The sequence below is a fragment of the Equus przewalskii genome, chromosome 4 (genome assembly GCF_037783145.1).
Source record: "Equus przewalskii isolate Varuska chromosome 4, EquPr2, whole genome shotgun sequence".
Lineage (NCBI taxonomy): Eukaryota > Metazoa > Chordata > Mammalia > Perissodactyla > Equidae > Equus > Equus przewalskii.
Window position 1 is genome coordinate 93935351 of NC_091834.1, and position 25222 is coordinate 93960572.

Below are 25222 nucleotides of genomic sequence, written 5' to 3' on the forward strand. Positions count from 1 at the left end.
TCACTTCCTCAGGTGTCTGCTTAAATGTCACCTTATTAAGAGAGCTTTTCCTAACCTCCCTATATTAATTAACAACTCCCCATCTCCACCCCATAACATCTCATCCCCCTTACCTACTTTGTTTTTCTTCATAGCGTTTGTCACCCTTTGACATATGTATGTATGTGTAATATTACATAGTTTGTCTCTCTTCTTGGAAAGCACATTTTCATGAAGCCAGGGACTTGGTCTAGTTGTTGTACATAGCTGATGCTTGATAAACATGCCTTGAATGAATAAGCAAGTATGTATAGGATGACTCCAAAGAGGGAATTTCTGTTGATGGAATTATTTTCAAGTGGAGGGTAGAACGTAACTTTAGTTTCCTTCTACTGAGGTTGTTTTCTTGGCAAAATCTTTATTTGAATAAGGTTTAGCCATCTGCCAAACAAGCCTGGGTCACAGATAGCCTCCAAAAATGAGTCACTAGAGCCACAGAGGAAGGCACAGGGGAAAGCAGAGGTCAACCAAGTCCACTGACTCATTCCTGATGACCATCCAGCATCCCCCTAACAGGGGAGAGGAGCATTGTGGGAGAAAGAAGCACTGACCACCAGGAGGAAGGGATGGAGGCAGCTGTGCTGTCGCGTGCACAGTGACTCCCAGCCTTGTGGGAGGTGCACAACCTGTTATCATCTACTTGATTTATCATCGTTTCAGCACTTCTCAAAAATAGCTCCATGATGTATTATTAGTGTTTTAATAACATACTCATTATTTTTGAATTGTGCTCTATCAAGATAAAGACAGGCTGGTATATTGCAAAAATGGGTCTGACAATTACAACTACTGGAGCAGAATCATCTGGTCTACCCCAGACCTCCAGGCAGGAAAGGTATTATTATGCTCATTTCAGAAAGTAGACAATGAACACAGAAATTATGCGACTTACCTAAGGTAATGGGACTAGGAGCAGGGGTCAAAGGCCAGCTCTCCTGTTCCCTGGGGCAGTACTCGCCTAATTCCATGGTCTCTATGACTCTAAAACACCTTTTTTCTGCCACACTGCCTGCTCTTGCCATCCCATGCACATGGGCTTTGGAAAACAACTTTGCTTATATGTGGGCAGAGGTAAGCACACACTCTTTAGGCCCCTTCATTTTCATTCTTCTAAATAAGAAAACAAAATGTGCCAGGATTGCGAATTTCAAGATTTGGGGGAAGGGAGGGGAAACAAGTTGTTTGCCGTGTCTTTTCCTGTTGTTTGTAATGACTGGTGTGCCCTGAAACTGTGAAATACGCATTAGATGATACCAATCATACTCACTGGGCCCCTTGTATTTGCTCCTCTGCCTTGCAGCCTGGCAGTGAACATAAGCAATCGCTGGTGTCTGTGACAGCACTTTACAGTTTACAAAGGGCTGTCACAGATCTCATCTGACCAATGACTCTAGGAGGCTGTAGGGCACAGTGACTAAAAGCCTGGATTTTGGAGTCTCCTACTTCCTGACTTGGGGCAAGTTACTTAGCAAGTTACTTATTATCGCATCAGTAAAAGGAGAATGATGAACTCATCGATTTGCTAGGAAGATTAAATGTGATAATATATAAGAAGTGTTTAGGACATGCCTGGCACATAAAATATGCGAGCTTTATCATCATCATCATTATTATCATTCTTGTCTCAGATGTGACTTGTAAAAGGTCATCTATAACCAATTTGTTGAAAAGGCTGCATCTACAACTTTATCTTTTTCTCACTACAACCTTTTAAGCCCATTCTGTCTGATCTCCCATCCCCATTCCTAGAGGACATCTATGGGAGATCTCACACGTTTGGAGGGAAACTTTCAGGTATTAGTAAATTTTCATTTGTGGATATTAGAATTCAAGTCAGATCTAATATCAGAATTTCAGTCTTGTATCTACTTTAAATCTTCTTCTTTCCCCAAAGCTTGGTTTGACCCTCTCTTGGAAACCTGCAGTAAAAAGAGATCTGTTCAGTTTCTTCATGCTCAGTGTTCCACCTGCTCCCCATTAGCCCTACTACTTCTGGTTCCTCTAGGGCTGGGGAAGGGAAAGAAGGGCAGGTAAAAGGCCCAAGTGTTCCTGTTTGCCTGGTGGTGTTGCTCTTTGTGTTGGTGTCCTCCAGGCAGCAGGGGTCAGATGCTGGCTCTCTCTCTTGTGGGGCACTTTTGTGATTCCTTTGGAAAAGCTTTGCAAGGACTGACCATGCACCATTGTCTCCTGACATGGGCAGTGCATGTTCCAGCTGACCTGGTCCCACTCCCTCCTCAGTCAGTATTTTTGGTGGTACCTCCCATAAAAGCTCTTTCCATTGTAGTTGTCACACCCTAACAGGCAAAGTTCTTGGATGGAGTCTTTTCCAGGCAGCTTAGTCTTCATTGCGTCCACTTGGCCCATGGAGAAAGCACAGGATCCTTCCTCAGCCAACTCTGGATCCATAGCTTTGTCTTTGCTCTGCCACCACAGGCAGCTCTAACCAGCTTCTCGCTTCATTTTTTTAGGCCACGTGTAGGTACCATCCCTTGTGTCATCTATATTCTAGGGTACCTGTCTGCAGCTTGAGGCCCTTTCCTTGGCTTGTGGTGGTAGTGCTGGTGGTAGGAGTGGGGAAGCTCCCAGGGGGAGGGAGGGGAAATACACAGCCCTCTGCCAACTCTCCCTAAGAAAGCTTCATTCATCAATCTCTTCCCCTAATCTCCTAGTCTCCTATTATATGTAAACTGAAGAGGGGGAATGCACTACCCATTGCAGAGATAGTTTGGGGCCCCTTACAGCAAGTTCTGCACGAGATCTTACACTGCTCTCTTTAGAACAGTCCTGTCCCATAGAAATAGAATGCAAACCACACATCGAATTTTAAATTTTCTACTAGCCACATTAAATATGTAAAAAGAAACAGGTAAAATTAATTTTAATAACATATTATATCTAATCCAATATTTCCAAAATATTGTGACATCAACATATAATCAATATAAAAATTATTAAGGATATTTTATGAGAAGTCATACTAAGTCTTTGACAGCTGATGTGTGTTTTACACTTACACGTCTCAATTCAAGTGTGTACTGGCAATTTCAAGTGCCTAGTGGCTACCATATTGGACAACACAGCTTTAGAACATTGGGTGTGTGTGTTGGGGGTGGTGGTGCTTGTCATCTATTGTTCTCAGCTGTGAGACCTCAGAACTAGGAGTTTGACTGTGACCTGTACGACACCTTCCAGCCAGTAGGTGGAGAGCCAGACCTCAAATGCGGGTCTTTTAACATCATCTTCAGCATTTTGTTTGTTTTTTTCCATATCATCATGCTATTCAAACAGAAATTGCCATGCTTTGTGGGGACCTCAGTAGTTGAAGGGACATTTTGGGGTAAGGAGATTGCTATGAAGACATTCATGTGGGTTTTTGAGGTTCTGGGGTAGCCCCAAAGTGCCTGGTCCCTAAGTGTGGGATGATATAGTCAGAGAGTGGGTCCTGAGGGTACGCAGTACCATGCACACCTCACTGGAACCATCACATGCAAAAAAGAATAGCAACTGTGGGCAATGACATCTTAGAGCCCACTCATGGTGATCAGTCAGCGCCAGCCTGGGCTGGAGCTATGGGGTAAAGAAAGTTCTGCCCTCCAACGGCAGCTATTCCCACAGTACAAACTGCTGGCCAAGGAGGCACACAGGAGGCCTTCCACTTACGCTGTTCAAAGGAAAAAAGATGGTGGTGATCATTTTGCAATGTATACAAATATTGAATCCTTATGTTATACACCTGAAACTAGTATAATGTTACATGTCAATTATAGCTCAATTAAAAAGTGGAAGTCTCATTAAGGCAGAATAGCTCCTTCTTTTAATTCAGCTGTTAGAAAAAAAGGAACTATTTAGTGGTAGTACATCTTTAAAAAGGCAGTTCTCATGAGAAGGAATCTGTGGCCAGGTCTGCCATGAGTTCAAGTACAGGCTACCTCATTATTTGCACTTAGAATGTTAAAAAACGATAAAGCTCACATCTCCCAAAGATCTCAAAAGTCTGATTGTTAAAGTAACACATCCTTTTGTTTGTGGGAAAGAACAAACAAAGCCCAAAATATCAGAGCCCAGACAGGCTCCCTGGTAACCATGGCATACTTCTCCCTTGCTTTTCCCACGTGGGCGTACACACGTGGATGTACACGTCTAGACCCAAAGTGTAGGGGTCATATGGAATATGTGCTCTTGTGTGCTACTTTCCATTTAGTGTTCTGTTATGAACTTTTCCCTTGTCATTGACATTCTTCAAAAGAGTAATTTTAATAGCTGAATAATATTCCATTACATTTTATTGAATGTTAAGTTCCCTTCTGGGGTTTGAAGCGTTGTGGAATCTGAAAACTACTGAGGAATGGAAAGGGCCTGGGCAGACTGAGGCCCTTTCTCAGACCTGCTTCTTGCTGGCGTGTGACCTTGATCAACTGAGACTCCCTTGTCTCAATTGCTAAGTCTACAAAGTGAGAAAAACGGCATCTCCCTTCTAGAGCCATTGGGAGGCCAATGGACACATCCTATGTAAGTCCCCCAACGCAGTGCCTGCACACAGTAAATGAACAGTAAATGTTCATACCTGTTATTGTCCCCTTCCCTAGGCTTTTCAAATTCTTTGCCTCAACCAATTCTCAGGTACATACAGCATTTTTCTGGAAAGCATAGGACCCTCTAAGGTGCCCATGTGTTTTAAAGCTCCTGTCTTCTGATTGCTTTGGGGGGACTCTCTGGGAGCACATTCTTGCCAAGCCGCCCCAGTTTCTGTACTCTGAGCTCAGAGCAACTGTCAGTGCCACATGATATAGAAGAGGAGAAATGGGAGCTACTCTAGGGTGGAGTAGTGGATTGTACTGGTCTGGTGCATGACAGGAGGAAGCCCTCAGGGAAGAGAGAACCAGGCACCACGCTGGGTCTGTCCAGGTGTATCGGTTGGCTGAGCCCCAGTTTCCTTTCCATCATTCCCTTCTGCAGTTTCCGCTCTCGGCTTAGCAGCATGGCTGCATGGCTGTGATGTTTTTGGTTTGGGACTCTGCTCTCGCTTCTGGGTTTTCTGTCCCCCGCCCACTTCTTCTCTCCAGGCACTTGCTTTAGCTGCTGACCTAGCTTTCATCAGGCGAGTACAAATTTTGCAATTTGCCTTCCATTGTTTTGACAATGGATGTGATTTGTATTTGACAGCGTCGCATAATATCCCTATTTATGGCAGCTCTCTAATCCGTAGGTAGGAATGAGGAGGAAGTTTCAAGCCTGTCTTCTGACCCAGAAGCCACTTCTCGTTCCTACAGCAACTACCTTCCCCCACAATGTCTTCCTGACTTGGGAGATGGTGCAGAAAGTTCTGTTGGGCTCATAATCTGTGGGGTATTGGTCCTCATTAAACTTTCCGCTAACGAGGCCCACATTGCGTGCTCTGTGTGATCTGGAAGCTGGACCTATGTTGTTGCTTTGTTTGTATATGAGAAAGAACTATGTTGAATTGTTAAGTGATAGTTAATGCTGGCTTTTAAAAACAAGGTTGGAGGACAGAGAAATCGGCTTCAAGTCACTGGCATTTGAGTCGCTGAAGTGGGTTGAATTGAGCAGGTACATCCTCCTCATCCTGCTTCATTCCGTGGCGCACACAGTTGTAGGAATTGTTAAGGGGGAGACGGTGATTTCATTTAGCAAACATTTATTAAGCATCTGCTTATGTCAGGCAACACACTGGGGACTGGGAAGACTAAATAGACCAGACGTCACCACAGCCCTGAACAAGCTCGCATTTATTGGAGGGAGGCAGACATAAATAATTACAGTAAGATACATGGTAAGTGCAGGAGGAGTGACAGCAACCAAGCGCTACGGGAGCCCTGAGGACTCAGTCTGCGGAAGGACCCTGCAAGCCTCCCGGACATCTCCTGTTAGGGAAATCTTTAAGGATGAGGAGAAGCTTGACAGGTGGAGTGTGTAGGCAGCCATGTTGGCAGAGAGTACAGCACCATCAAGGAGAGTGCCAGGCCTTTCAGGGAACTGCAGCCTGGAGCGTGGGGGGCTTGAAGAAAGATGCAGGCGCAGGGGCAGGCAGAGGGCAGTTCTGAAGGACGTTTTAGGGATTAGAGCTCCAAGTCAGGCACTTTCTCATGGAAACTTAAGAACCACTTTGTTCTCACAGAAAAGTAATTTCTTAAATATAACTACATTATGATGCGGAACCAACTTACACTCTAGAAGAAAGCTATAGGCAAAATCTCCTGTTAGCTACTTCTCTGTTTCCACTTTAACTAACTAGATCACTGAAGCCCTCCCAACATAGTTTAGGTCTTGCCCACGTCTCTTCTTTCTAGATCAGTGCAGTGCTCACTGTGAGAGCCCAGGGTTCAAATGGCCTCTATGGCCACTGGCACCTCTGCTATTAGCTGCGGTAGCCTCCAGCTGTTTTGATCCTTGGAGGATAGGAGGCATCAACACTCTGGAGTGGATGCATCTCGATATTAATAAATAGAAAAATAAAGCCTTCACCTTGGCTTCTCTACCTGAGAGGCACAAGAACAGATTCTAGAAGCCTGCTCCCTCTGGGTACAAAATCCTTAATTAGGGGCTTACCCCAACATGTTACCTGGCTCCTTATTTGCTCATGGACAGCAATCCAAGGGATGTGGTGCATGAGAAAGAGAATGGATTTAATCTAAGTGAATTCTGTTTCTGGTTACACTTACATAGCCCCAGCCTTGTGCCAGGTAATATTCTAAGTAGTTTACACATATTAACTTATTTTATCCTCTTAATAACCCTTTTAAGTAAGTACTGCCATAACCTCCACTTACGGATACCGAACCTGAGATCCAGCGAGAGGAACTAACTTGCTCTAGTTCACACAACCAGTACCTGGCAAAACTAACATTTGAACTGGGGTAGGCTGGTTCTAAGAATCCGTGCTTCCATCCCCATCTGTGGAATCTCTACATGGTTACCCAGAATCAAAACCCCCACTTCCTTCAGAGATGGTTGCTGTACAGGAATTGGTTCCTGGAATATTCCTTCTCCTTTGAATTGGCTTGTCTGGAGCTGGTCCCACAGCTATAATGTTCATTGCACACTGTCTCTGTTCACTTCTCACTTCCCAGACTGACCTCTTGAGGCAAAAACACTTCTGTTCTTGTCATCTTACTCTGCCCTCTGATTCCTGTGACCTTGAACCCAGAGGGACTGACTAACTTGTGTCCAGCTCTCAGGACAGCTGATACTCTTCTACCCATATTGCCAAGGCAATGTGCTCATATCCTGCAGAAGAGAGAGTTTCCAGCAAACAAGGTTTACCCAGAGGTGCCCCAGGTGGCCAGCAGCAGAGGACCATGGCATAGCATGGTCACTCCATGCTCTTGATGCTGGGGCCATTAATACAGTGTCCTCTCTCCCTAGCTCTAGCCTTTACCACACAACAAGGTCTAGCATACTCACCCTCACCATTTCTGTTTTTTAATGAGAAAAAAAAGTTTCAATCATCATCATTTTTTTGTGCAAGGTCTTTAAAGAGCAAATAGCTATGGAAAGCCCACATATATTTTCCTTCTCTAAGTGCTTTTTTAAATGCAGTATCCTGCTTTCCCCTGCAGAGTTGCAAGCAATACCTTTCAATTTAAATGTTAATAGGAGTGTAAACTTATAAAATCAAAATTTTTCCATGAGGGAAAACTGCTTTTTCTGGTTCTGTTTAATGCTCTCCTTTCCTTTCCTCCTCCATCCTCCCTCACTACCAACCTCCTTCTGCCCACTCCTTTCCACTGCGCTGAACTGAATTCTTTTTCTAAAAAGTTTAGAATGCACCTTTCTCATTTTGAAAATTAGAATGTTAAACACTAGGGTCACAGAATACAGATAATGGACTCCAACCCAACATGATTCAGGAGGTTTTTCTCTGTCTCCGTCTTTGCCTACAAAGTGCAACTCATCATTTCAGGTTCTTTCCAACAGGATTATTCTTAGGCCAATCCTGCTTAATATTTTTCCAAGGCTTCAGATAGCTGAGTTCGTTTATCATCCTCTTCTTTTCTTTCTTTTTTTTTTTTTTCCTAAAAAGGCAGGAAGAGATGGGGAAAGAAATCCCAGCTATGTAAGTTCCTGGGTGCAAAGTATTGCTGTGGGCCCGGTGAGCAATCAAAAGCAATTTAAAGAGGCAATTTCTCACTCCTAAAGAGATAAAATTGCCACACAGGTTAATGCAGATGGGCAGGAAAGGGACCGTCTGCATGGGGGACCTTCCATAGAGAGAGGGGCCTTTGGGGTTTACTCAAGTGCAAACAAGAAGCAGCAAAGATTTAAAGACAACGGAAATAATGTCTAATACCTTTAAATTCAACTATGGCGAGTGTAATCACCTTCCTAAGGACCTTGTGGATGAAATTGTGTGTGTGTGAATGTGCTATCTAGTTTCATCTTCCTTGTAATTCTTTATTTTCTCTTTCTTTCATTTCCTTATTATTTTTATCCTGTTATACTGTGTGTGTTTTGTAAGCCTTCTTAAATCTTTTTTTGGGACAGGAGTGTTAATACGTAAATTAGAATTGATTGTATAGTATAAATTTCAGTGATTTTGGTTCCACTATTTTAAGGTATTATTTTTGTTCTCCAGATAGTTCCTTTCAATAGTATACTGCTCTTATTTCATGGAAGCAAACTGTTTCTTCTCTTGTCTCTCTGGGGATATTAATGATAATTTTTAATTATTGTTTCTTCGCCATGCACAGTGTTTCCTCAAGTTCTTTTTCTCCCAGGTTATAGGCTTTTCTCAGATATCTGGTGATGCTGAGTTGTCTGGTTGGGATGCTAAAGAACTGCCTGGAAGCACTGAGTGGGTGGGTGGGTTTATCAACGGGAGCTTCACTGTGGAGTGGTTGGAGGGGATGCTTGTGTGGCAGCCCCAGTGGCAGTGTCTCTAGGTCTTTCTCCTTTTCCTGGTCATCACCAGAAAGGCCTCTCTGAGCCTCCAGGCTGGAGGGCAAAGTCTAGGCTGTCAGCTTCTGGGAGCTGAGCAGAAGAGGGCTGGGATCTCAAGGGTAAGCACACAACATTCTGTGTAAGCATAGCCACTTAATCACCTTCTGTGCAACGACCCTCAGCTGTGCTGGCCAGCCAGCCCTCACCTGAATTTGTAGACCCCGGTCCTAAGTACTCCCACTCCACCTCGGGGGCAGGGGAGTGGGGGTGTCCCCCAGTGGTGCGGAATGGGTGAGGGGATCTAGGGATCCAGTTCCGTCTCAAACAACTCCCACCAAATCCTTGTTTTATGTACCTTCCCTCTGTTTAACCACCTGATCCAGAGGGACATGTTGGTGCCAGTTCATGAGCCTTTCGGGGATGCGACAGGTTGGTTTTCATCTTCCCAGCTGCTGGCTTTGGGTTTGGCTCTCTGGGTCTGCTAAGTCAGCTACGCTGTCCTTCAGCTTTGCAGTTGCCATCCTTCTATTGTTGTCACCTCCTTTCCTATTTTCCCCATCCTTGTGGATTCATCTTTAAAAAAAAAATCTCTTAACTATAGTTCTGGCTTTACTGGGGAGCAAGAAATGATACACACATTTGTTCAATCTGTCATAACCCAAAAGGTCTTTTAATTACTTTTATTTTCTCACACAACCCGATAGCCCAACTCACTCTTCTTTTAGTTCACTAGTTTGAGACTGTTTGTCAAGAAATTACTTAACTTCTTTGGATCTTGCTTTCTTTATCTGTAAAACAGGAATATTTCTTATCCTACCTACCTTATAATTGTTGTTGCAGTTGCCCTGAGTCACCACTTAAATGTCAGGACAAAATAACCGGGGTACATGCACAGCCCTGCAAAATCACGGGGTGACAGCGAATATCCTCCCAGGTCAATGAAAATATGCAGGCCTGACCTACGGTTTTCATCCTTCTTTCCAGATCACCAACTTAGCAGGACCCTCAGCTTCTGTGGACAAAGCCGTTGGGAGATAACAAAGTGCACGTAATCTGTGTTAGAGGCCACAGCCCCTCCCTGCCCTGGGACACAGATGGCTATTGTTGGTCTTACAACTTTTGGAAGAGGAATTATTCTCTCCATTTCCCTGCCTTTCTGCCTTTTCCTCTCTTTTCTTATAAGTAAAACACTCTGCTTTCCTCCTCCAACAATGATAACCTTCCCTCTTTTTCTGATTTGCATTTACCACTTCTTTTCCTCCCAGCCCTGGCTCACGTGGATGTGCCTCACGTAACACGTTATCCATCCATCCTCCAGGCAGTACCTGTGCTCCCCCATGGGTCTGCAGAGCCCAGGGGACCAGGAGGGTCTTCCAGTGAGCAAGGCTGAGAGCAGCAGGGAGGGGTTCTGGCTTCAGCAGGGTCATCAGTCTCCAGTGCTGCCGAAGGGGCCAGGATTTCCCCTGGAAACCCTCCACGCACTGGAAAGGGAACCAGCTGTTTCATAGGGGCATAGAAGAGAAATTTCCTGACCTGCTTAAGGGGATGTAAACTTCCTTTACAGTGCAAACACCCTGGCCTCTCTTTTCCTACTCCCACCGCCTCCTTGCCCTGGACAACAGTGGAGAGTAGACACAGCATTGGCGGCACAGTGTCCCATTTCCAGGAACGAGTCCAAACATTCACATGGCAAGAGGGGACCCTTCTCCACTGAGGAGGCAGCTCAGGTCCAGCTCCCTGGAGGGTCTGTTGTGGTGCCAAATGCAGAAGGGACTAAGGCTGGTGACAGAGGAGAAAGCATTGTGGGGAGATGGAGGGGAAAGGACGACCATAGGTGGTTGTGGGCCCAACTCGCAGGAATGTTCCATCCATTATTGCAAGCTGGCTGTGGATGCATGAGCCAGGAGCCTGCTCAGGGAGCACATGCACGTTTGAGGGCTGTGATCAAACTGCACTCAACAAAGCTTCCTCTGACACGTGTGGCCCTGTGAGCAGGGCAGCATGATAGTTAGGCGTCCTTGGCAGTTCACATAAATGACTATGATGAGTATTACTTTGACCTGGCTGGGGCAGGCATTACCGGGTCAGCGGAGGCAGGACAAAGGAGAACTGGGTAGAGCAGGAACCTGCTTGGGCCGCTCTCGGTGGACTTCTGCCTCTGTGACAGGGCCTGTCCTGCTTCCTGTCCAGGGCCCTCCTCAGCAGGGGAAGGCTCAGCTGCTGCTCTCCTTTGCCCGCCCCCCCCAACTCCCCAACCAGCTTTCTCCAGGGCTGGGGGGCTGCAGGGTCTGATCTTCAATGTCAGAAGAGGAGCATGGACCAAATCCCTCTCTCATGGGGACAGGGTCTGGAGGTCTCCAGCCAAACTGCACCAGGATCTGCCGTCGCTCCCGATGGGGTGACTGGAGTGAGAGAGGGGTGGGACGCCCTTGTGAGGTATGTGGATCCCGAGGTGTTCCCCACAGAAACCTGTGGTGGTATTCATTTCCCAGGGATGTAAAGAGATTGCGTGCTCTTGTGTTATCTTCTGCTGTCAGGCACTCTCCCCTCCACCTTCCCACTCCCTCCCTCCCTTGGAGAGAGAGGAATGCCCACTGGGTCCTCCAGGCTGCTCTGGCAATCCACTGCCCCACCCCTTCCCCAGAGCAGAGGTCCAGGCAAATGGCTTTGCTGCTGTCTGGAGTCCCATTGGTGGCACTGGTGGATAGACTCAGATGTAGGTGGATGGACTCCACCCGGGTGACAGAGGTGGCCAGGGAGCTGTGGGTGGGTGGGTGCTGGGGCAGGGGAAGGAGTTCATGAAAAGGGGTTGGGGTGTTACCCAGGAGGCAGTAAGGAGGCCAGATTCCAGGAAAGGAGGGTGAGACTGATGGGGTGGGGTGGGGGATGGCTGGAGGACAGTGGGGGAGCCAGGCGGAAGCTGAGCCAAGCAAAACGCTGAGTGAGGCTGACTGAGACGTGACAGTAGCTCTGCTCTCTCCCTTCTGCTAAAAATACCACTTCTCCAGACAGCCCTCCTCCCTGCACCCTCACCAGGCTGGGTCTGGCAGGGTCAGTGAGACGTGGGGCAGGGAAGGGCCTGACCTGGAAAGCTAGTCTGCCCCGGGGTCCAGGGGGCCTACTCAGGGGCTCTATCTGAAAACAGGAACTGTGCCTCCTCACCCCTCAATCCCCTCATCTGCCCGGTCCCCCATCCCATGCAAGGAAAGCTGAGTCCCTGGGAAGTGACCTGGAGGGGAATGACAGGACAGGATGCAGGCTGCTGCCTCCTCACATGACCTCTTGGAGAGACCAGCAAAGCCCTGAAGGGAAGGGAGGGGGTTGTTGGCAGGGGCAGCCAGACTGCTGAGACCCCACCCAGTACTAAGGGCCCGTTTCTCCCTGAGAGGTGAAGGATGCTGTGGTTAGGTCCTGGGAGCCATACAGATCTGGATTGATGCCCTGTTCTACCACTCACTAGCTGTACGGCTCTCAAGTTGCTCGATTTTTCAGGTAGGGGTCAAGACAGTACCTGTCTCAGAGAGTTGAGATAGATGCTTGGGAAAGAGTGCTGCACCTGACACCAAGGAGGTATTCAAGAAACAACTAGTATGACGACCTCTCCCTGTGCTTACAGACCAAGCTAGCCTAGCATGTTTTTGCATGTGAAGATACAGTCACCATCAGGGGCTCTCTCCTCTGCAAAGGAAGCTCGGTTGTGCAAACCTGTCTGGAAAGGGCAGGTTGTGTTCCAGCTCCTGCTGTGCCCCATCCTCTCCCCACTGCCCAGGGCCCGGGTGCAGCTTGACCCTGAGTTGTAGGCTCTGAGGCTAACTGGTATCCTCCTGCTTCCCCACAGACCTGCGCAGGATGACGGCCGGCTTCATGGGCATGGCGGTGGCCATCATCCTCTTCGGCTGGATCATCGGCGTGCTGGGCTGCTGCTGGGACCGAGGCCTTATGCAGTATGTGGCAGGGCTTCTCTTCCTCATGGGAGGTAAGGCTGCAGGCTTTGGGGGTGGGGGTGGGGTGAATGGGTCCTTGTTACTGGGATTCTAGGAGAATGGCAAGGAGGCATGGGGATGAAGGCTGCCACTCTGGTATGGCTCTTCCCATTCACTCATCAAACGTCTTTTTAGTTCCTCTTAGCCCCTCACCACTCACCATTGCGCCAGCTGCTGGAGATGCAAAGACTAATAAGGCATGGTCCTTACCCTTGGGGGTCTGACTGGCTGGTGTGGGAGAGACTGTGTGGCTATGGCATTGAGAGAGGTATGAGACCTGGAGTGAGCATGAACCCAGGAAACACTCAGGCATTTTATACATATGCTAGACTTGGGGGTGGGAAGGTGCTAATTGAGCAGATTCCCCTTCAAAAACCTATCTTCATCCTTGATTTATGGGCCCTAATGCTGCTCTCTTTTCTACTTTAAAGATGGTGGGTCAGGGCTAGACCTCCCTCAGGGCTAGATCTGTCTCCCTTACTCTGTTACTGTCATGGCCAGAGAACCATGTGCCTCTTTTCTCCCTGAAGAGCTAGAGTGTGCTGTTTGGTCTCCTGGTTTGAGTCTCAGGCCAAAGCTGGAGCTAACCATTGGGTTTGCCCATCGCAGTCTACTCCTCAGAGAAAAGTGGGTGGATGAATGGTGTGGCACTAGGTGGAGGGGGACTGGGCTTGGACAGAGGGAATTAGAAATATTTGTGGGAAGAAAGAAAGTGAGTCCTACATATGGAAACAAACGCCAATTAGACTTTAGGCACCAGGAGCGTATGCCCAACTCAGGTCCCTTTGGTGAACAGCCTGACTCTAGGTTTCTGAGCAGAGATGGGAAGTGGAGGAATGAGTCAAGTTGAGAAAAGGGGTGGCTGTCCCTCTAGGTGTGCAGAGATCTCTGGGAGCTAGTGAGCTGTGGGTTGGGAGAGGAGGAGAAATGCAGGATTCGTCTGGGGGCCTGGCAGTTGGGTCCCACACCTGCAGTTAAGGCAGGGGCTGGGGGAGGGAGGGCACAGGTGACAGTTCCCACATCCCTCCTTCTGGTATCCTACAGAGACAGAGGCCCACCAAACCATCCCCGCTTATCTTTTCCACTCCTCAGCATCCTCCTCAGTGAAACTGGGGGCCAAAATTGGCCCAAGACTCCTGGACTCTGTTTTTGCAGCAGTGGAATCCTTTTTGTTTCCACTTTCCAATCAAAATCATCCATGGACCCCGAAATGGAAAAAGATAAAGTGGAGTGGCTCTGTTTGTAGTGAGTGTTCTCTCTAAGACTCTTTTGGTTATCCAAAGACGGGCTCCAGTAAAATGGGGCTTTTCTAAAGCTCTAGAGAGGTCCCCCAGGAATCCAAGAAAAGCTGAGCAAACAGGCCTGGGGCAGAACAGGAATCCAGGAGCTCGGGAGCTGGCGCTCTTTCATCTCAGCTTCTTTCAAGGTGTTTGCAGCTCCACGCCTGTGTTCTCCTCTCTCCTGTCTCTCCAGCCCAGGCAACAGCTCACATCCTGCCCAGGTGCTAAGTCTCTAGGACACTTCAACTCTGACACCTTCCTTCTGGGCTGCTTCAGTCAGCTTCCAGAGAAAGAGAGAGAATGTGATTGGCCCACACTGCTGGTCAGACAATAAATGGGCCAGGACTGAGCGACCGTGGCTGGGCCAACAGCTGTGACTGGGGTGGGGTCACTGGGATACTTCCTGCTCACCTGAGACCTTGGGTGGGAACTCTCTCCCAGAAGGGGGTGTAGGCAGACAGTGAGGGGCAGGAGGGTGCCCGGAGACCTGTCCCCCACTCACTGAGGGACCTCCCAGAGGCCTAGAGCTCTGGGGAAGACAGGCTGAAAGCCCTTGGGCGTGATGAGGAATCTGAGGCCCCTCCCCACAGGGTCACTGAGTGAGAGCCTGGCTTGTCTTTTGCCTGGGTAGTGGTGCTCAATCAGCGCACATTTGAATCACCTGGAGAGCTTTTAACAAATACAGATGCAGGGGCCCCAGCCCAGACCAATCCAAAAGAACCTCTGGGGATGATCCTAACGTACAACCAGGGCTGAGAGCTAGCACAATAGATGAACTTTAAAGTTCTCTCCAGCCCTCAAGTGTTATGGTTCCAGGGATGAACCAGTTGGCCAAGATCTCTCACGGTTTGTTTTCTTTCTTCCCTGCATTCTCCCCAAGCCCTGCAGCAAGAGATGGGGAAGTGCTGTAACGGGGTTTCAATTATTGTTGTGGAGACCCATGTGAGCCCTGACCACTGAGGAGCCCAGCTAAATCTGCTCTTCTAGGACATGTACTCTGTTTTTTTAATGGGAAAACCATAGTTCACGATAAAATATTAGCATCAAGAAGAGCTTCGGGCAATTGCTGTTCTAAGAGCTATTTCTTACTGAGTGGGGCCCAGTCCCGGTTGGAGCAAAATCATCCCATCCACCCTGGAGTTTTGTTACCTGTGTTCACAGGTAGATCCCTACCCTCCTAAAAGGCTGGAGAGAGAGGTGGTGTCCATACACCTCATGGGTACCATCAGGCCAGGCCCCAACAGGAGGGCAAGGAGGGCAAAGCCACTAAGAGCTGATCTCTTGAACTGTAGTCTTTTTGGGAAAACAAAGCTCTTCGGGGTGGGAGGACTCTCCTCCTTCTCAAGCTAGTGTCCTCTCCAACTAGGCCAGACACAGCCATGGGAGTCCAGATTCCCAGAGCAGCTGCCATCTGCTGACCCCCTGCGTCTGGTTCAGTTAGGAGCTAGGGAGGGGCAAACTCAGGAACAGAAGCCATGCTTCTTCCATCCCCGCTCAGCGGAGAGAGCTAAACTGAGAGGCTGGGGTGTCAATCCTGAAATGGTGCCTTGACCTATAGAACCCTGGGTGCCAAAAAGAGACTTTTCAGCACCGACCCCTCCCAGAAGCTGTCGTCTGGGAGTAGACCTTCTAGAGTTGACCTGTTGAAGAGCTTGGAGAGTCAGCTGCTTGTGATAGCCACCTCATGAGCACAGCAAAATAGTCTTTCAAACTACAAATATTTATGGCAAAGTGAGAGAAAAAGGCCTGCGGCCTTAGCTTTTACCCAGAGAGGATTTCAGCATCTGTAACTGAGCACAGACAGGTGCCCAGGCGGTTAGATTGGGTGACGAGTGAGAGCAGCTGTTGGGGACCATAGCAGTGCTCGGGAGCTGGCCAGGCACGGGCGTGGTGAGCGGGTAGAAAAGGAGGAGTTGGCAAGAGTGAAACAGGTAAATTTGGAGCCAAGAGTCGGAAGATGGAATTGCAGTTGACTTTAGATGAAACTACCTGGGCCAGAATAAAAATGGAAGAATTCTGTTAACAACCTTTTCTCTGTTCCAGTATGAAGGAAGATGGCTCACAGTGGGTACTGCTCTGTTCCAGATTTAACTATTTCCCAGGTTAAAGAAAGGGCATCTCACAACTTGTGAAATAACTAGCAACAAATTGTTTAATTAACGCTCAACTCAGAGGAGGCAATTAAGTAGGGCAGCTCTGACAGGCCAGGAGGCTGGGGGCGGTGGGTGGGATCCAGTTTCCCCTTTGGCAGGGCCTCCAGGGGAGAATCTAGCCCAGGCTGGCACAGCACTATTCAGGTCCCAGCAACTGCCACAGACAAGTGTCTTGAGTCATCAGTGGTATCCATCATAGGAACAGGATGACACAGAGAAAGACAGCATGGCGAAGGAGCGTGTGACTGCTATGGTTACTGGTTATTCACTCACTGGCTGAACCTCAGAGCTACCTCATGGACACAGATCTACAAGATAAGTGTGAACATCCAGCCCATGCCCATCTCCCTACCACCCCCGGGACCCCTCTCACACGTCTTCCCACATTCTTAGAAGACTCCATCATCTCTGCCAACACCTGGGTCTAAGCCTCCCTGAGCTCTTGTTCAGGCTAATTCTGGAGCCTCCTATCCAGATGTCCTGACTCCACTCTGGCACCCAACAGTCAGTCCTTCACAAGGTAGTTAGCATAATTTTTTAAAAACTATAAATCGGATATGTCACTCATCCCTTATCAGTGCTCTAAATGCTTCCCGTTGAACTTAAAATCCAAATTCCTTACCCTTCTTTAGAAGCTGTCTTAGTCAGCTCGGGCTGCTAGAACAACATACCGGAAATTGGCTGCTTATAAACAACAGAAATTTATTTCTCGCAGTCCTGCAGTCTGGGAAGTCCAAGATCAAGGTGCCGGCAGATTCAGTGTCTAGTGAGAACCCACTTTCTGGTTCTCAGATGACGCTTTCTTGCTGTGTCTTCTTGTGGAGGAAAGGGTGAGGGAGTTCTCTGTGGCCTCTTTCTTAATGGCGTTAATACCATTCATGAGGGTGCCATTCTCATGACCTAATCACTTTCCAAAGGACCCTCCTCCTGCTACCATCACATTGGGGGTTCGGATTTCAAACTATGAGTTTTAGGGGCACCCAAACATTTATTCCATAGCTGAAGCCCTGTGTAATCTAGCTCATACTTCCTCTGTCCCCTGCTGTCCTGTATCTTCCCCTACACTCACGCCACTGCTCTTCTGTCCTAGAACACACGCAGTTGTACCTCAAGGCCCTGGCGCTGGCTACTCCTTTTGCCCACAGTGCTTTCCCCTCCAGTATCTCCTGCTGGCTCCTGCTTCAGATTCAGATTCCAACTTAAAAGTCAGCCCTTCAGAGAGGGCTTCCTTGACCTCCTAATTTAATGAGACCATCCAGTCACTCTACATTTTAATTGATTTAATTTTCCGCAGCACACTCACTACTTTTTAAAATATTTGTTGTCGTTTTGTTTTTGGTTGGTTTTTCTGGCAGCTTAAAACAAACATTTATTATCTCACAGTTTGCATGGATCAAAACTCCAGGCACAACTTAACTGGGTTCTCTGCTCAGGGTCTCACGAAACTGAAATCAAGGTGTCAGCCAGGGCTGGGGGTCTCCTCTGAGGCTGAGGTCCTCTTCCAAGATCATGATGTTGGCAGACTTCATTTCCTTGTAGCTGTGGGACTCCAGAAGCTTGCTTATTCAAGACAGCGGGAGAGAGAGACATCGAACAGATAGTACAGAGAGTTCCCATATTACACCCTGCCTCTGCCCACAGTTTCCCCTATTATTAATATCCTATATTAGTATGGTACATCTGTTATAAATAATGAATAAATACTGGTATATTATTCTCAACTAATGTCCATAGTTCACTCAGGTTCTCTTCGTTTTTACCTGATGTCCTTTTTTCTGGTCCAGGATGCCATCCAAGATCCCACATTGTAGCTAGTTGTCATGTCTCCTTGGGCTCATCTTGGCTGTGACAGTTTTTCAGACTTTCCCTGTTTTTGATGACCTCAACAGTTTTGAACCGTACTGATCATCCATATTGTAGGATGCCCCTCTGTTGGGACTTGTCTGATGTTTTTCTCATGATTAGATGGATTATGGGTTTTGGGGAGGAAGATTACAGAGCTGAAGTGCCATTTTCATCACATCATTTCAAGGGTACATCCTATCACCGTGATGTACGACTGCTGAAGTTGCCCCTGATCAGCTGGCTGAAGTAGTGTCTGTCAGGCTTCTTTGCTGTAAAGTTACTCTTTTTTCCCCTGTTTCTATCCCTTCCTCTTAGGCTCCCTCTCCTTTAGGATGGAGTATCTACGTAAGTTATTTGGAATTCTTCTACATGGGAGACTTGTCTCTTCTTCCCGATTTATTGATTTGTTCAATCATTTATTCTTATCAATGCGGATTCATGGATATTTATTTTTTACTTTGGGTTATAATCCAATACTATGTTTATTTTGTTGCTCTGGTTGTTCCAGCTTGGCCACTGGGAGCTCTTTTAATTGGCCTCTGTGCCCCTTTGACATACACCTACTAATGTGGGGTTTTGTTTGTTTTTTATTGTTGGTTTTTGTTTTTTTGATCACTTGCTTAGTTTTTGGCTCTAAAAGGTGCTCCAGGCCCATCTTGTATATTTCCTACCCCAGTACTAGAATCAGCCCTTTCTCCAAGCAGCCCTGGTTCCTTTTATTGGAGAATGGTATTAGAAATCAAGATCTGGGGCGGCCGGCCCAGTGGCTTAGTGGTTAAGTTCATGTGCTCCGCTTCAGTGGCCCAGGGTTCACAGGTTTGGATCCTGGGTGTGGACAGGCACACCACTCATCAAGCCATGCTGTGGTGGCATCCCACAGACAAAATAGAGGAAGATGGGAATAGATCTTAGCTCAGGGCTAATCTTCCTCACCAAAAAAAAGAAACCAAGATCTGGGCACTAAGTGTCTGCAATGTTTTTAACATTCTCTCCTTGTTCATTGCCTCTCTCTCCCACTTAGATGGAAGCTCCATGAGCTCCAGAACCTTGGCTGCCTGGTTCTCCAAGGAATCCCTGTGTTGGGAACAGTGTCTCACTCTCAAATATCTGCTGGATGCATGCATTGCTAAAGTGAATTATGTGTGACAGACAGAAAGTGTTTTATTTTGTCTCGATAGAGCAGCAATCCTTCAAGAAAGTGTCGTATCTTATCTTCTGTTCCTGGTTTGATCTTTTTCCCTTCCATAAGATTCCTTATCCTATTTTTATCTTTATCTGAACGGTCCTAGGGTTTATGTACGTCTGGTATAAAATGTCTCAAATTCCTTTTGGAAGTAGAGTATGAATTATACATGAATTTGTGAAGAGCTCTCTGTCTTTAATTTGGACTCCTAGAATGTTAGAAATGGAGGGGACCTAGACACCATCCAGTTTGACATCCTTGTGTTTCCAGATAAGAGTAGTTATGTCATTTGTCCTAGTCCACCCAGCTAGTGAGTGCCAGAACTGGAGCCAGAGCCCAGCCCATGACACCAGCCTGGACTCTTGCAACCCATCTTGCTGCCTCTGCCTTCAGCACTCCAGGTTGAAGGTCCCCATGGTTCCCTGTGCCACACACACATTTTCCCATACTAGCATGGCTCCAATTCCATGCTTCTAAGCAGGTACTAGTGTTCCCAGAATCTTGCTCCATTCCCTTTCTGTTCCTCCCTTCACAAAGCACAAAGGGGCATATGGAGGAGATGGTGGCCAGAATTGAGAGCATGGGTGGTAATGGGAAGAGGAAATCATTAAGGATCCTTTCTCACCACCTGTGATCAGCATAACCTTTCCTACCTTCCCAGTCAGTCAGGGAGCAGGAAGAGAATGCCCTAAAGAAGCTCAAACTATCAGGGTTGAGTGATTGCAGTGATTTGCAAATCAGTGACGCCAAGTGGCTCCCCCTCTACCAGGCTCATCAGAGAGAAGCTCAGTGGTGCGATGAAGCCCCAGATACCCCTCTTCTGATGGACAAAGACCTTGATAAAAGCCCAGCAATTCTGAAAACTTACAAGCCTAAAACGAAAAGTCCAAGGCGTAGGTGTCTTGCCCAGAAGAGTATCTCTTTTAAGCAGTGAAGTGATTTTAGAGACTCCTGTGAAGTAGAACAACATCCAGTCTTCCCCATCAGCCTCTCCCCACTGTCATTGCTAGCACCAGCCTACTTAGAAACCTGGCTAGGACTGTGTATCTGTAAGTCCAGGAGGCACTATGCCTCAAACTTCCTGATTCATGGGAAAGAGGAGGGAAACCATGTAAACTGGACATTCTGGGGAGGGAGAATCAATTCAGTAAGCCAATGACTTACCATGTGCAAAGCTTATAAGAAAGCCTCAAAAAATGATGGCTGTTAGCGTTATATATACACCCTAAGTGAAGTCCATTCTAGTAGGCAGAGAAGTGTCCGTAATCTATCATGACCAATCAAGGGCATAAAACCCATGGACTTACCCTGCTAAACGGCTCTTTGTAGCTCACTAGAACATCACAACTCTTCTCCTGACGTTTTGTCTTACAACGTTTCTTTCAAAATCCGAAGCAGAGATTCACAAACTACTTCACTCCCTGGAACATGTCTTGCCCTTTGGAAGGTGCGTTTTTGAATATTTATTAGAATTTGATAATTACATTCAAAACAAAGACATTTAAGGGAAGAGACACATTGTCAGGAGAATTAGGAAATAGCATCCACACTTGCCTAATGTGGAATGAGTGGCCAGGATTAATCCCTCCAGCAAGCCAGGCAGCAGAGGGCTTCATTTTCACCTTAGAGTTGGAACAGACCCCAAGGGAGTTACACTTTTGCCACCAAATGGGACCTGCCTCCCCATTTCAGATTCGCTCTTTGGAGGAGAATAGGAAGCAGCCTTGGCCTTATAACCCAAATCTGGTCAATGAAGGCCATGTCAGAATGCCCTGTATAACCTGCCTGCCCAATCTCTCAAGAAAGCCACAGTGCTACATATTCTCTGCAGGAGGGGGATGCATTGTCATTGAAGTTCCAGAGGGAAATGCTAAGACGGAACAGACCCTGGAAGGAGACGGAAAGGACTGTGGTTGGTGAAGACATCTTTGGGAAGAACCAACCCTCATCCCTTGCATGTCCCTGCCCACATTTGTCCATGAGCCACCTTCCATTCCCTGCCCCCTAACTGGGGGTTAAAGTCCTTGTTCAGGAAGTAGATTCATCCACCTAAAGGGAGAAATGTGGTCTTATCATGGAGAACTAGTCCAGGACCAGGAGCCTTAGACTACCCATGTGACGCTGGGAAAGTTACTAAACTGCCTTTCATGTATTGTGCCAACTTTCTCATCTGTAAAAGAGGCCTAATGATTTAATAGTACCTACCTGAAGCATAGTTGTGAGAATTATAGAGTTAACCCATGTGAAAGGCTTAGGACAATGCCTGGCGTTGTTCTCAATAAACTTTTAGATATTATTTTAGTTACTGGGATACTTCTTTTTTTAATAATCAAGTTTAGTGACACTGCTTTGAGCAGCCCAATACTGTCACTACTACCACCATACAAAGTCACACATGCCATGGGTCCATAAAGATGAATCCACTTCAACAGATAATGTCTATCTGGCTAATCACCCCCCTACTCATTCATTCATTCATGTTGTACTAATTCATATTATGTACCAGACACTGTTTAAGCACTTGGGATATAGTGCAGAATAGGATAAAGTCCTCATGGAGCTTACATTCTAGTTAGAGAGACAGAAAAAAAGCAACTACCATAAATATCAGATACGATCTCAGGTGATGAGAACTATGGATAAAAATAAAGCTGGGAGGGAGGTAACGATGTGGAGCATCATCGCAGATGAGGGGCAGTGGTGGGCACAGGAGGCCTCTCAGAGAGGGTAGCATTTGAACAGAGGCTTGAATGAAGGGAGGTAGTAGTCATAGGAAGACTTGGGGCAGGATCAGTCCTTGCAAAAAGAGCAGTGAGTGTAAGGTCCCTGGGATGGGACTGAGCCTGCCACCTCTGAAGAAGTTGAGCAAGAGGACGATTATGACAGGAGCAGAGTGAGATGGAGATATACCCCAAAGTGGGCAGATCATGGAGGGTCTTGGAGGCCACGGTGAGAGTTTGATTGACTGAAGGGCCATCAATCCTCATTCTGCCCTGCCTTCTCTCCATTTCACAGAAGGCCCTGGGGTTCTCCCCTCGGTGATCATTTGGATGATCATTTGATATTGTGTGACTTTTATCAGTGGTCTGGCTTCCTTCTGGGGTGCCTACAGCTGGAGTTTCTGCAACCTGCCATGCCCAGTTCCAGTGAGTGGGGGCATGATGTCAATACCTGGGGTGACCAGGTCAGGGTAAGGGGACTCGTGTTTGCCTCCTGAAGGTGTTGCAGTGCCACACACCTGGGAGCATCGCCCCCCCACAACCAGATCCAACTACATAATTTGTGGGACCCAGTGAAAAATGAAAACCTGGGACCCCTTATTCAAACATTATTAAGAATTTCAAGACAGTGACAGCAGAGCATTAAAGCAAGCACACAACTGTACTGGACCCTGAAGCCTGCTCTGCCTCCAGCATCGTCCCACACTCTAGCTCCCCGATCCCCAGACATCACAGCTGTTTGTTGCAGGGTCTCTTGGAGATCTTGAGAAATCAGATCTTCCCTCGTTTATGCATGCAGTTCTCCTTCTCCCTAACTCAGGCCAAGTCTGCTGTGCTTAAAATCACCCCTCGTCTTTGATTGAATAATTGCGTAAAACATGTGTTCCTCTTTCCTTGAGTCAAAGCCGGCTCCCCCAAATGTTGCCAATGCAACCTGCTAATAAGAGAAAGCTGAGTTTATTGCTTACTGCAATAAGAGAGAACACCACCTTGCAAAACTGGCAGGGTCTCAAAGTGGGGAAGGTCAGGTCAGAAGTGATTGAGAGTTGGAAGTTTGTTTAAAGCCATTATTTCAATGCAGATATTTGGTTAAGATTGGGTGGGAATACAGATAACGTTCAGGATTGGTGGAAACAGCAAGATGAGGATTTTGAGGTGTAGGATTCAAAAAATCTTTGAGCACACACTGTTGATGCTTTCAATGGAAGAGCTGATGTGTCTTTTGGGGAAGTTTCTTAATGAAGAATCGAATCTCTTACCTGAGCAGGTCAGTCCCGGGAGTATAAAGGAGACAAGGAAATAGCAAAGTTAGGTTAACACAGACAGCGAGGCCTGGTTTTGGTTCTGTGTCTAGGCTGAGGGTAGGGTGAATGGTTTGATATCTCATTCAGGATGAATCATTTCTCCACAGCCTGGTGCCTTCCTGGATGGCCTGTTTCCTCTAACACAGACTGCTCAGACATGTGTGAACTATTGAGTGAATATAGTCCAGACTCAGGCTGGGACCCTGACACCCTAAGGTCTCCTCCTGCCATGGTAACAAGACCCCATCTTTCCTGGGGTGGAAGTATGACAACACTGCACTGAACTGGGGTCCCCTGCTTCCATACAATGGTCTTGAGTGGCAAGAGTGGGATAGGGAAAGGGCAGGCAGGAGAAGAGAGAGAGGGCAGGGTGGCTGGAAGACCATCTCCATTATTGAGGTGGTTGTTGAGGAAGAACAGATTTCTCCAAGAGCCCTTTTAGTGGAAACAGACCTAGCACATGGCAGTGGCTCCATAGTGCTTGATTACCATGGAAATTTAGGTAATTTTTAAAGCAACTTCAAAAGGTTCCTTCTCTGTGGCTCTTCAAGGATGTTCCTACAGAGGTGTGTAAGCTTCAGAGAAAGGGAACTTGTCAGGCAAGCTTCTGGTCCTTGAAACAAGTCATAAATCAAAGAAAAATGCTGAAGTAAATAGAGAGACCTCTCCTATTGTGCTTAAAGGCTGCTCCTGGGGAAACAATTAAGAAGGAGGAGCAGGTATAAGTGAGGAGGAAGTTCCTCTCTCCTGTCCTGGGGGCAGGGCTGAGGACAGGTGAGAAGTGGCACCAAAAATAGCCAGACCCAAGGATGGGGGGAGGGGGCTCTGCCCTCCAGAGGCTCCTTGTCACCCCCACTACTTGGATGACTGAGATGTACTACGCGTACAGGGCCTGGGGGACAGGATTGAAGCCAGAGTACCAGGTACCAGGGAAAACCAGCCCAGACCAGACACAGAGGGCCCCTGAAAGAGGCTGAGGGGGCATCACTAGTAGATAAGTTGGAATTAGGGCCCCAGCTCCCTCTGGGTGCTGGGAGCTGACTTAGAGAACTGGCCCAGATCAGAAAGCTGGGGAACAGGGCCAGGAAGCCCCTACAATGTACAGTCAGGTACAGCTTTGGGCCCAGGACAGCACCCCTGCACCTCACTGTGGGTGATGCCCCCTGTAGGTCGGGGTCAAGAGGAGCCTGGCAAGCCTGACCTGTTCAGCTGTTCACACTGTACAAGGGGACCAGCAATGGCCTTAAAGCCCAGGGGAGAATGATCCTGGGGAGGACTTACAGCGTTATGCTAGAGAGGGTATTTGAAGGTGGCCCTGGCGGTATAGATGAAGTCTGCTCTTGTGGGCCCACCTATTCATTCTAACCAAACTTGGGCTCTTAGGACGGGTGGATAATGACTTGCATTTCATCCCCAAGTGTAAAATAATTGGAGAGTGAGGGCCTATGTAAAGCTGCTGTCCTCCCTGACGTTCTGGAAGTCCCTTGATTTCAAATACACTTTGCTGTTCTCAGATCATGTCTCATACTGTGTGTCTTGATTTTGGAGTTTGGAAAATACACTCACCGTACTTAGAGAAGCCATCAAAAGATCAAGGATGTCCAAGATGTGGCTGTGAAAGAGGCAAGGGCATCCGCACATTAGTGAACCGTTAGAACCTGCCCAGTGCATGTTACTCATGAAGTAAACAACCTGTTAAGTACCTGCTAAGTACTAGGTACTGTGGAGGATAAAATAAAACTCAGGCCTACCTTGGTGTTGCTTACAATCTTAGGGAGAAGTCAGACACCTAGAGCAATTAGTGGGATATATTAGCT

General features: G+C 47.3%; 1 protein-coding gene across 1 annotated transcript in view; it reads left to right on the forward strand.

The window, feature by feature from the left end:
* The window catches only part of TMEM178B (transmembrane protein 178B), a 332665-nt gene that overhangs the window by 289732 nt on the left and 17711 nt on the right, over positions 1 to 25222 (forward strand). The window contains exon 3 of the mRNA XM_070617985.1: positions 12776 to 12913. Coding sequence (XP_070474086.1) covers positions 12776 to 12913 — 138 coding nt within the window. The remainder of the gene's footprint in view (positions 1 to 12775; positions 12914 to 25222) is intronic.